General features: G+C 55.0%; 1 protein-coding gene across 2 annotated transcripts in view; it reads right to left on the reverse strand.

The window, feature by feature from the left end:
* Positions 1–2,605: 2,605 nt before the first annotated feature.
* Positions 2,606–12,645, reverse strand: part of CLN8 (CLN8 transmembrane ER and ERGIC protein) — an 11,237-nt gene continuing 1,197 nt past the window's right edge. For both annotated transcript variants that reach the window (XM_082680453.1, XM_082680452.1), the window contains exons 2-4: positions 10,109–10,732; positions 3,789–4,084; positions 2,606–3,208 (exon numbers count right to left, since the gene is read on the reverse strand). In XM_082680453.1, coding sequence (XP_082536579.1) covers positions 2,908–3,208; positions 3,789–4,084; positions 10,109–10,717 — 1,206 coding nt within the window. In that variant the 5' untranslated portion in view covers positions 10,718–10,732 and the 3' untranslated portion in view covers positions 2,606–2,907. The remainder of the gene's footprint in view (positions 3,209–3,788; positions 4,085–10,108; positions 10,733–12,645) is intronic.

The raw sequence follows: 12,645 nt of genomic DNA on the forward strand, positions 1-12,645 counted from the left end.
GGCGTGGCTGGCCTTGAACTTTCTGAAGCTTGGCTTTCTGCACAAAATCCGTGAAGGCTCCAACACTCTGGGCTCTTGGTCTGTCTTGTGCGGAAATAAAATCTCTGGAGTGGACCAAATAGGCTCCGTATTTCTTGGAAAAGAGCTGAGAGTGATCTCGATACAAACCAAAGAAACTGTGGCTGAAACGTGCCCCCTTCCAACTGGTTCTGTTTGAAATACAAGTAAATATTATGAAGTTTACAAAGTAAAGGTCTTCTAGTAGAATGTCAACAGGGCACTTCCAGATTAGAAGACTTGACCTTCAACACCGTTCTTTAATAACTGAGGATTTTAATGCTGGGTTAATTTTGGGAAACTTTTGACGTGGGGGGTTGGGGGCCGCAGGGAGAAAAGGCTGAGGTCACGGGGACCCAGTGACTCGGCCCCGGCTCTTTCAGCAGGTGACCGCAGACCTGCAGCCTGGGAGCGCAGGGTCAGGGTGGAGGCAGATTCGACGCAGCTCCACCTGGGAGGGGAAGGGGGGGACACGCTCTCCGTTCTCGTCCTGTCAGGGCACTGATCCCATCACGGGACCACACCCTCATGACCTAGTCACCTGCCGCCGACGCCACCTCCTGACACCGTCGCGCTGGGGGTCAGGATGCCAGCATGTGAATTGGGGGGGCAGGGGGAGGGTACACAGACGCACAGAGAACACCCAGGCCTCCACAGGCCAGCACCTGACACTGAAACCGCATGACAGTAAGAGGGAAATACACATACACACAGTGAGAGAGGAGTGAGTCCTCACCGTGGGCCCCCCGGGGTAGAACGTTAGAAGCGGCTCCCACGGCCCTTCGCATCGTGTGGCACGGGGTGTCACAGTGCAGCTTCCTTGCTCTGCGTAGCTGGGCTCGGCCGGGCTGCGGGGAGAGCTGCAGGCCCCGGACGGGCAGGGTCCGCTCCAGAGAGCACTGCATTCCCAGCCATCAGAGGAAGAAAACAGATTTCTGAGATTTCCACTTCACTGAACATGACCTGGCAAGACAATGTGCACCGTATAGTCTAGTTACTGAAAAAGGGGAAGAGTTATTTAAAAAGAGAAACGTTGAATTAATAAACTCTCCCATTAGAGCAGAAGTTTAGTAAAGATACAGGTAAACTGAAAGCATCCACATGCACCCATGAAGGGGTGGGCGTCACTCAGGGGGGTTTATTTTGGGTGTCAACCTCACTCTTACAACTAGTAACAAGTCTGACCTTCGGGGGCACTGGCTCACCTGGCAACCAGTCCCCTCCTCCCGTGGCCGCTGCCCCCAGCACGGGGCTCCAGCCGGCCACGTGGGGAACTCCGTCGCAAAGGGCCAGATGAGGGTGAGCCCAGGGCCTAAGGAGGGAGGAGGCTGAGGGCGCCTGCTGGAGCCCCCCCCCCCCGCCCCCGTGCTCCGATCCCGAGCCCGGCCGTGTGCACAGTGCCGGTGCAGGAGGGAGAGGAGACAGGTCCCCTGCTTTGCTGCTTTCAACGCTCTGAAGTACGTGGCAGCCATTCCAGCCCATCACCCCATCACCTGACCAGCCCTGACGCAGACACGGGTGCTGCAGACAAGGCTGGCTGGCCCCCCAGGGGCGCCCAGCCTCTTGGCTAACCCGGAGACCCCAGCCCTGTCCCGGGAGAGTCGCCCGCGGCCCCGGCCTTCCAGGTGCCAGAGCCGGGCTGCCGCTCCCACTTCCTAACTGCCCTTCCCGGTGGACCCCTGTACCTGCCCGCTGACGCCGCCGCGGCCTCGCTCACCAGCGGCCGGGCATGTGTCCCGCGGGGCTGCGGTACCTGGACAGACACTGCAGTGCTCCAGTGCTCTGTGTACGCGGATGCAGCTGGGTCTGGTGGCCAGGGTCAGCCGGGGCCTGCCGCTTGCTTTCTGTGCTCGTAGACGCAGTCTACGGGCCTCGGCTTTAAAGTCAGAGCGTGGCCGCGGACCGCCTGCGCCACCTCGTAGCCCCAGGCCCCAGCTCTAAACGGGATCGACGGTGCCTACTTCCCAGAGCTGTTCGTGCCAGGAACCGAGGAGCCCTCAGTGGCCAGCGCGGCGCCTGGGAAAGCCCAGCGGTCCGCAGCAGGGACAGCTGGCGGAGCCGCAACGATCGGAGAGACGGGGTCTGAGGAGGGCCAGGGGCCGACGCCCCCCTGCACACCCCCCGACATCTCTCTCTATGGCCTGGTCCGTGCACGGGCTGGGCGGAGCCCGCAAAGCACCCACAGCCCGGAAGGCAGCACCTGTCTGGGCAGCGAAGGTGCCTGGATGCCGGATCACAAGCCTCAACAGGCCCTTTCTGACCAAACGCCCCCGCCTTTGCGGTCCTCACGGCAAGTCGGGTCGGGATGGAGGCAAAAGCACCTTCACTGAGATGAAGGATGTAGAGACTGAGCCCGGGGAAAGTCAAATTCCCAGTGAGGGTCACGTAAAAATTAAATATTTTATACCTTAAACTGAGTTCAAACCTTGAGCACGTGAAGATTCATCATCACAGTTGCATCACCGAGACAGAAAGCCTCCACGGCAACGTGAACAGTATTGAGGGAGAAGAACGGACATGCTTTCAGGTTCTGTAAACATCGGTTACTTTATTAAAGTTCTGACCGGCTGGAAACACAGCCAGCTCGGCTCCCCCCGCTTGCGGACGGGAGAGCGGGCGGCAGGTGCCTGGGGTCTTCAGCGAGGGGGAGAGGAGTCTCAGCAGGGACACGGTTTGCTGGATGTTTCTAGGATTGAAACACTTCTCAAAATGACACAAGCGGCTATCACATCTCCTGACCTCCGTACAGTCAAGTCACAGTACCAGAAATCAGCACACACCCTTCCGAGGGGCCGTGTTACAGACCAGGCACAAGGCACACGTGATTCTCACGACCAATAAGTGTGTTTTTCAAAAACAGTTCAAGGGCACTTTCAGTAAATACGAGCTTTTCATTTTAATTGCCCACTCGTGGCAAGAATAAGATGTCAGTACGTATTCGTGAACAAAATTGCGGGTCGGCGCGTAGATTCCACCCGGGCCCCACATGGTGAAGGTGGTGCCCGGGCTCGTCACCAGGAGGCGAGGAGGGGGCCCTGCAGCCGGGCACTCCGAGGGGCCAGGTCCACCCACAGCTCGCAGGGAGAGTGACCACTGACCCGACTTGAAACCTACAGAGACACACCAACCAGGGGGTAGGGTCTGGCGAAACCTACAGAGAGACACCAACCAGGGGGTTAGGTAGGGTCTGGCGGGGCACCTGTTTGAAACTTAGTTAAAAACAGCCCTAAAATCTAGACAAATCTGATTACTAACACCTCTCTTAATGTGTCAACAGAGAAACACAAAACGGAAACAAAACTCTTCGCCCGGATGAGCTTCCCTGGTGAGAAGACCCCTCCGCCGCCCCCAGCCGCAAGCCAGGCCGATGCCCCGCGCTCACCACGAGATGGCGCTGCGGAGACGCGGCTTACATCTCAGCCCTGGGAATGTCAACAGGGTAAGGGACCGGATTATGTTCTCTTGGGACAGTTCTCTCCAACTAAAAATAACGGGGCTGTTGAATAAGACGCACACACGCTTTAGTGCGACCCGTCCACGCGGGCCCTCCTTGGGGCGACGGCGCAGACAGGCCAAGCTCGCGGGAATGAGCACATCGGGCCGTGATGTCACCACGGCGGGACTCTGTCCCCGAGGCGCGCTCAGGTGTAGGTACTCGGCGCCACGTGGAAGTCAGTACTCACGCGGCCTGGGGTCGGCGCCGCGGGGACAGTCGGGGCCGAGGCCGCTACCTTGTCTTCTTGGGCGGCGCCGGCCCGTTGGGGCGGCCAGGCGCGAAGTTCCAGTCCACGGGGTTGAGCAGCTGCTGCGTCTTCTTGCGGGTCCAGTAGGGGTTGATGAGGACCGTGAGGAGGCCCAGCCCGACCACGAAGAGCGCCCAGTGCGGCGGGAAGAGGCTGCGGGCCAGGCCGTCCCAGTGGCCCAGGCACACCCACCACATGTGGTAGGTGAGGACCATGCGGCAGTGGAACAGGTGGACCATCAGCCACTGGTTCAGTCTCCAGAGCAGCGAGTCCGCACAGCCGGCCTGCGGGCAGAGCAGGGTCAGGGCGGACCGACTCGGGCTCACAGCGCCGCACCTCGTCCCCGCCCCCTCCCGGCCCCGCCCAGCCGCCCGCAGACCCACCCAGCGCGGGCCTCCTGCGGGCCTGCGCCCCCGGAAGGAAAGTTCACTCCTTCCAAGCTCACCTCCAGCCTTGTTCCCTCGACCGTGCACACATCGAGCAACTAACTACCCAACTACCCAACGCTGACCCAGTGAAGCTGGAAGACACGCTGGTCGTGTCCAACCAGGCTCGCCGGGCCCCGGGGGCAAACGCTCTCAGAGGAGACAAGCTCAGGATGAGATGCGTGTCCTCACTTCTTTGTTTTTCGGTATTTTTACCCCAGTAGACCTTGGACACAAGCCCAAATGAACTTGCCTTAAAATTACTCTAAATTCACGTGAAAGCTAGCTGTAGCTAAAACCAAACAGGGAACTTGAAAATGCTATACAGCAGACTGTGGGCACAGAGGTGGGACACTGTGGCGGGGACGTCAGCACCTGGACAGCCCGGCACCAGGACAACAGGTACCAGGACAGCCCACACACCTCAGACCCGTGAGCTTGTGCACGCCGGCCTCTCCCCGCTGCGCTCTGCCCGGGCTGGAGCGTCCTCCTGGGCAGCTCCCCGCCCCGACACCGCCTCCCCAGGGTAGGGGCACGTCTGGCACTTGCAGGAGGAAAGGGGGCAGTGGGGACACCTCACCAGGCAGCAGCCCGGTGATGCTGGGAACGGGCATGGCCTCACTGCAGCCGCACCTGCGGAGCCACAGGGGGACACAACAACTGACCTCTGGAGTGACCACATTTTAAAAGAGAAAGAAGGGGGAATTCCCTGGTGGCCCGGTGGTTAGGACTCTGCGCTCTCACTGCCGAGGGCACGGGTTCAATCCCTGGTCGGGGGACTAAGATCCTGCAAAAAGAACCCAACCTCCTGCCTGGATGATCCGCCTCTGGGCGACCCAGAGGCCTGCAAGGCAGGGAGGCAAGTAAACGAAGGAGATGACGGACCTCACTTCTTCAACTTTTTATATACATTTCCCCTCCTTCTGGGAACGAGACCATCACCGCACAGGGACTTAAAAGAAGTCTGGGTGAAATGAGGCATGTTATTATGTGCTTGGATGGAAAACACTCAGAAGACGTTACATCTTCCCTGCTTGAATGCGTCCACAGATTTAGTCCAAATAAGAGGCTACATCAGTATTTTTATCAACTTGTAACAACTTTAAGTAAAGCCACTCATGCAGTGGAGTAAACGCACGAGAGCAAGGAGGGCTGAAGGTGCCTCAGCAAATAATGAGATATGATGATGCTTCAGAAATAACAGATAATGCAAAACGCAGAAGTGAATAAAATACATGGAGAGTTGGCACTGGGTGGCATTTCGAACCCCCAGGGAAAGGATGGACAATGTAATTACATTAGGATCCTTGCTCACCTCCTGGGAAAATCCAGTTGGATCTTACTTAAAAATACTTTCCAAATGGACTAAATATCAATGTAAAAGGAAAAGAAAACCATAGAGTACTAGGAAAAAAACCACAGTTTTACAGAAATAGTTTTATACTCATTGCATGGGTAGGCATTCTCCACGTTATGCTAGAATCATGACTTATACAAGTAAAATTCCTTGAACTGTGCAATTAGACAAAAAAACAGTGTTTCTCAAACGCAGAAACACTTGAGGTTTGAGGTTCTCAATGATAGATTCCTCACGTGGGAAAGAGTTAGCCTTTGCTCTGGCCTGAAGGACATTAAATGTACAAACTGTAGAGTGGGAAGGTGAGCTAAGTGTGTCTCGGGGTGAACACACAAACTGCAGAGTGAGCTACATGTGCGTGGGGGCCAGGGCACTGCTCACCCTTCCAACCTTGCAGGCACTGGCCAGCACGCCGTCTTCTTTCCACTTGCTGCTTCCTTCAAAGTTCACAAGATGTACTCCTTTCCGTTATCTTGCCCACTTACTAAAAGCAGCCATCCTAAATTCCTAATATTCATACCAGAAGCATGAACTTCTACTCATACAGTAATTACATTAAGTTTAGAAAACTCCAAGCCTGAGAAGTGAGCATTTTTGGTCCTACTCAGACACTGAAATTTTTGGGTTCAACATCACCAAATGCTTTGAGAAAAGCAGGGTCAGTAACAAAGTGAGTCTTAACCGTGCAAAGGTTACTTTGTATAGCTGGGGTCCCAGCAAGTAGTGTCCCTGGTATATACTTATTTACACATAAATTGACTGTTTTTTATACCACGTCGTTTGCATCTGGACTAGTGTCTCCGTGGATGAATCATGTTTAGATGTTTGAGTGTACAATTCATTTATTATTATTTCTAAACAACATTTCAGAATCAAATTGGAGGAGGAAATGGAAGCATGAGCCCGTCTGGGGTGTAAACTACGTTAAGTTAGTGGTGACACCGGGTCCTGACATCCGTCTGTATCTCATCAAATCAGACTCCGGTGGTGAGGACTCCTGGACCCTGATGCCCAACTAAGCAGGAGCTTGGCAGCTTTATGAAAAGCTTAAAGGATTTCAACGTTTTACACAGCGTTTACTCACAAGGTTCAGTAGTATCTGAACTAGACCAAGACCATGGCTGTGTAGGCACACGGGCCCTGGGCTGTCTTAGCCGAGGGGACAGCTTTGCCGTGGGGTCACGGGCCACGTGGTGAACGCGGCGAGCGGGAAGAAGTGGGTTCTGGGACCACCCATTTCCATCCTGAACAAATGGCACCCGAACACTTTAGAGAAAACAGAAAAAACCCCAAACAAAGTGCCTCCCTCTGGTGGCCGCCCCACAGCCAGGGTCTGTCTTCTTCCTGAGCAGTGGGCCCACCCCACCTGGGGAAGGGCTTCCGGAGACCTCCGCCCGGGCGCCTGACGCGTGAGGGGCCCCAGGAGGAGGCCTGGCTGAGTTCACAGTGATGAATCGGGCCCATCGAAAGGGGCCTGCACCCGGGACAGACTTGCCGAAGCGGGCAGGGACCCCGGCAGCACCCTGGGGTCAGGAGGAGTCCGTCGGCCCGCAGCTTCACGCAGAAGAGGGAGGAGCTGGTTCACGTGCCCAGCCCCCCAGCTGTTCGGGGGGCTCCCTGGCCGCTGGCCCACAGTCCAGCTGGCAGCGGAGGCGGAGGCGGTGGCCTGGGCTGGTGGACACACAGCCTTGCCCCACCCAGGACTGGACGTGTAAGCAGACAGAAGCCACAGTTGCCTGCCCTTCCCTGGGGAGGGAGAAAGTCAATGGAGAACCTCCAGGACCCTGGCTAGGCTGAGTGGTGGGATCTCTCCTGTGTGAGGACAGTCACGAGGCCAGGGAGAGGCATCTGCTTCGTCTAATGCACAGACACAAACAGAGTCACGGAAAATGAAGAATCAGGCAAAGACGCTCCAAACTGAGGAATGAGACAAACCTCCAAACCCTACCGGAGAGCAGTCACACGACATACCCGACAGAATTAAAGGCATCTGTCATAAGGGTGCTCGCCGAGGTCAAGAGAACACATGGGAACAAGTGGAATGTCAATGAAGAGACGGAAATGTACAAAAATGTACCAAACAGAAATCAAGGAGCTGAAGAATACAATAACTGAACTAAAAAACTCACTAGGGGGACTTCCCTGGTGGTGCAGTGGTTAAGAATCCGCCTGCCAATGCAGGGGACACGGGTTCGGTCCCTGGTCTGGAAAGATCTGACATGCCATGGAGCAACTAAGCCCGTGTACCACAACTACTGAGCTTGCGCTCTAGAGCCTGCGAGCCACAACTAATGAGCCCGCATACCTAGAGCCTGAGCTCCGCAACAGGAGAAGCCACCGCAATAAGAAGCCCGCGCACCACAACAAAGAGTAGCCCCCGCTCGCCGCAACTAGAGTAAGTCCGCGTGCAGCAACGAAAACCCAACGCAGCCAAAAATAAAAAAAACACGAAAAACAAAAAAAACTCACTAGGGAGGTCACCAAAGTAATCTACAGTCTACAGGTTCAATGCAACCTCCACGAAAATCCCAGTAGCATTTTTAACAAAAAAAATTTCTAAAATTCACATGAAACCACAAAAGACCCCAATAGCCAAATCAATCTTGAGAAAAAGAACAAAGCTGGAGGCACCAGGTTTCCTGGTTTCAAACGATATTACAAAGCTACAGAAATCAAAGCTGCATGAACTGCCATACAAACACACAGACCAGTGGAGCAGCATCGAAAGCCTAGAAAACATCCACACAGACACGGCCAACTGATCTTCAACAGGGTGCCCAAAACTCACAGCAGGAAAGGGGTAGTCCCTTCAATCGGGTGTTGCTCGGAAAACTGGACACTCACATGCAAAAGAATGAAACTGAACCCTTATCTCACACCTTACACAAAAATCAACTTGAAGGCGGAAATGCAAGACCCAAAACTCCTAAAAGAAAACATAGGGAAAAGGTTTCATGGCATTCGTTTTGGCAATGATTTCATGAATATGTTACCAAGAACACATACAACAGAAACAAAAATAAACAATTGGGACAACATCAAACTAAAAGGCTTCTTCACAGCAAAGGAAACAATCAACAGAGTGAAAAGGCAACCTACAAAGTGGGAGAAAATATTTGCCAACCATATGTGTAATAAGAGATTAATCTTGAACATATATAAAGAACTACAACTCAACAGTAAAAAATAACAAAGAATCTGAGTTAAAAATGGGCTAAGGGCTTGAACAGTTTTCCAAAGACGACATACAAATGGCCAACAGATAGACGAATAAATGCTCACTGTCACCGGTCATCAGGGAAATGCAAATCAAAAGCCAGTGAGATGTCATCAGAGAAACAAAGACAACAAGCTTTGGTGAGCACGTGGAGAAAGTGGACCTCTGTGCACTGCTGGTGGGAACACACAACGCCGCAGCCGCTGCGGAAAACAGTGGGGGCGGGTTATTTTCTAAAAACAGAGCTACCTGATGACCCAGTAAAGGAACCAAAATCAGAATGTGGAGGCGATATTAGCACCTCTACGTTCACTCACAATAACCAAGACTGAAACACCCAAGGAAGATGTGCTTCACACACGTAATGGAAACCTGTTCAGCCTGAGAAAAGAAGGAAACCCTTCAATGTGCAATGACATGGCTGGACCTTGAGGACATTCACTCAGCGAAATAAACCAGGAACAGAAGAGAAATATGGCATGAGTCCACTTAGATGAGGCATCTGAAATAGTCCAGTTCCTAGAATCAAAGTGTGGATGGCAGTTACCAGGGGCTGGAGGGAGGGGAAGCGGCGGGTTACTGACCAACAGGAGTGAAGTTTCAATCATACAAGACGAATAAGCTCCAGAGGCCTGCTGTGCACCTGTGACTACAGCTGACGATAACATGCTGGACACTTAAAGGTTTGTGAATAGGGCAGATCTCATGTTGGGTGTAAGATAACATAATGTGAAATAAAAATTTTAGAAGATATGTATGTAGACATATTGTTTTTTTAAAAAAAGTATTTGAGGGGCTTCCCTGGTGGCGCAGTGGTTGAGAGTCCGCCTGCCGATGCAGGGGACACGGGTTCATGCCCCGGTCCGGGAGGATCCCACATGCCGCAGAGCGGCTGGGCCCATGAGCCATGGCCGCTAAGCCTGCGCGACTGGAGCCTGTGCTCTGCAACGGGAGAGGCCACAGCAGTGAGAGGCCCACGTACCGCCAAAAAAAAAAAAAGTATCTGAAACAAAGAAAAAGCATGTTTTCTAGGGCTCACAAATACTGCCAGTTACTGAGTAAGACACACGATCCACCGAGTCTTCTTTTGCGATGGGGCAGGAAGCCTAAAAGAGTTGTTTAAAATGATTAAAATGGAATTCAACGAAAATGAGCTTCTCACGGACTGTAATACTCTAATCCAGCCTGGTGATGCTGTGACAGCACAGGCCACAAGGGACCAGCAACACGGGCATCAAGCGGGTGAAGGTGCCACACTAGCCGCTCACCTCCCGCTGCGGAGCACAGATGCCGTCTGGGGAGCGCCTACCTTTAGGAGCATCCAGGAGATGCAGGTGAAGGGCGTGCTCATCTCCAGGAGCAGCGTGATCATGGGCAGGTAGTGGCCCGCTTGGAGGTTGACCACGCAGCCGAGAAACCCGAGGAAGGCGAAGAGGTGGTGGACGGCCAGGAACCCGTCGAATGTGTGGAACAGCACATTGGACACGTGGAGCGCGAGGTTCTCGAAGAGGAAGAATCCGGTTGCCGTGGTGATGTGGAACCAGCACCAGTTCTGCTGGCCGAGCACTTTGTCGGCCTGGAGCACGGGGTCCAGCAGCAGCGCCCGTAGCCCCGCCGTGGTGCCCTGGATGCCAAAGACTGCACGCGTGGCTGCCAGGTTCCAGAAGACCTGCTCTCGGGCCCCCAGGGAGCGGTAGGTGGCGTTCAGGGAGGATGACAGCTGGTGGCAGGCCACGAAGACGCCCAGGTAGAAGGTGCAGCCGGCGGCCACCAGCGCCCAGCGGACCTGCCCGGAGGTGCAGTCCAGGTCAAAGATGCTGCCCACCGGCCCGCTGCTCGGGAGGCTCATGCTGCCGACGTCGTACAGGCTGGGCCGGGGTCCACACGCTGCACCAGGCCACGGCCCCGGGACCCTCATGCGCCCATCCTCCACCTGGACAAAGAAAAGAGCCTTGACCCTCTGCTGGCTGAAAGGAGCCGGGACGCAAGGCTGCTCCAGCACCACAAAATGGATGTTAACAATTCTTCTCCTCAAGCTTATGTGCATTCAGTGACACAAAAACAGCAAGAAAGCACCCGCTGGTGGGACAGGAGCACGAGAGAAAGTGACACGAGGGACGGAAGGGGCAGGTGTGGACGGGGCAGGAAACAGACACGGTCCCGACTCTCCAGTGGATGCCCCCCGTAGTGGCAGTGACAGCCCACAAAGTCCCCCAGACAGAGCACACCTAGAGGAGGATGTGCTTCCGGAACCCACGGTGGGAACACTGCCAGCCAGCGCCCCATCCGGAGCTCCTTGGACCCTCACCTACACTGGACAGCAAGCTCCGCACTTAGGGGAGTACGTGTGCGTACATCTATGTGTGTGTGTGTGTGTGTGTATATTTCTGTCTACTGTGATGCTCTGACATCTGAAGTCCCGCCCGGCTGGGGAGAGACAACCCCCCGCCAGCCAAGGGCCCAGCCAGGAGCCCACCTGTGACCTATGCCAACAGCCCAGCCAGGCCCGGCCTCCTCTGCCTGCCCTGCCCCCGAGGAGGTGACCCTCCTCTGCCCGGTGCCCGGCGGCTCGGGGCAGCCCTGTCACCCAAAGCCCGGCAAAATCACTAAAAGCAGCCAATCCTATGTGCTCACCCCGCCCTGTTTTTTCCCTGGAAACCCCAGTAAAGGCCGTGGCCTCAATCCCCACCCTCTGTCCTGTCCTCTGCCCCCTGACCCCCTGGCCATCCCCACACGTGCCCGGCGTGGCCCTGTCTCTAGGACCCGAGAGCATAACGAGCTTTGCTTTCCTCTTGTGGCCACACCTGACTGAGCCTCTCATAGCAGAATCCAGAAGCATCTGGTCTCGTATTGTGGAGCTGATGGGGGCGGGGTCAGGGGCGAATACTGGGAAGGGAGAGGGGGGTCTCAGTGCTGGGCAGAAGGGAGCCGCACCATCAGAACTTAATCCCATGCAAAGGGTCGCTGCGCAAACTGGAAAGTGCCGAGAAACAGGCTCCTCCGGAAAGCTCACCTTGTCCTTTCCACAAGCCTGCCATGCGGTCTGGGTGACAGTTCCCATTTTGCCACGACTGCATCGCTACGCTCCTGTGGAACCTCTGCCTTGAAACGGGAGGGTCCCCATGACTCTGAAGAGCTCTGACTAAAACAATGACTCAAGCTTGCCCAGGGCGAGTGGCTGGTATAGGTGCCCCTTCACGAAGGCTGGGGGGACTCCAGGGCACTGGGACCAAAGAACAAAACAGTGGGTTCTGATCTTGGTTCCACTATTTCGGAGCTAGGAAAACAGGACGCCAGTGTCTGACTACAGGAACGAAAAATACACATAAATACAGCAGAGTGGGGGCCAGGTGCTAATTTGAAGTACCTACTCCGTGCCAGGCACGTTCAGTTAGGCCGTTTAACCTGCTAAACAGGGAGTCGTACATTTCCAATGGAAAGAAGAGAGCTCAGGTTTAGTTACTTGCCTCAAATCAAGAAGCTACCCAGTGGGGCCTCGGATTGGACCATGATCAGGACTCAGAGCTCTGGCCCAGGTGCATTACATCACCTGCAGGTTCGTCTGTCCTTTCCACACCGAGGACGATGCCCAGGCCCCCTCCCAGGGTCCTGACTTAGCTGCCCTGGGGCGGGGCCAGGCTTGGGTGTTTCTTACGTGCCCAGGCGCTCTAAGCTGGTGCAGAACCACTGAACCGGCGTGAATTCCAGTCCCCCCAGATGTAAGATCCTGTGACTCCAAGGAGGGAGGGTTTAGTGGCTTCCTTTTCCTAAAGCAGGCAGCGTCCTGAAGACCTGTGAGGCTCTTCTGTGCGCCGCGGGTGGTTTTAAATGTGAGCCAATCCAACA

This window comes from Grampus griseus, assembly GCF_964374135.1.
Source record: "Grampus griseus genome assembly, chromosome: 21".
NCBI classification, from domain to species: domain Eukaryota; kingdom Metazoa; phylum Chordata; class Mammalia; order Artiodactyla; family Delphinidae; genus Grampus; species Grampus griseus.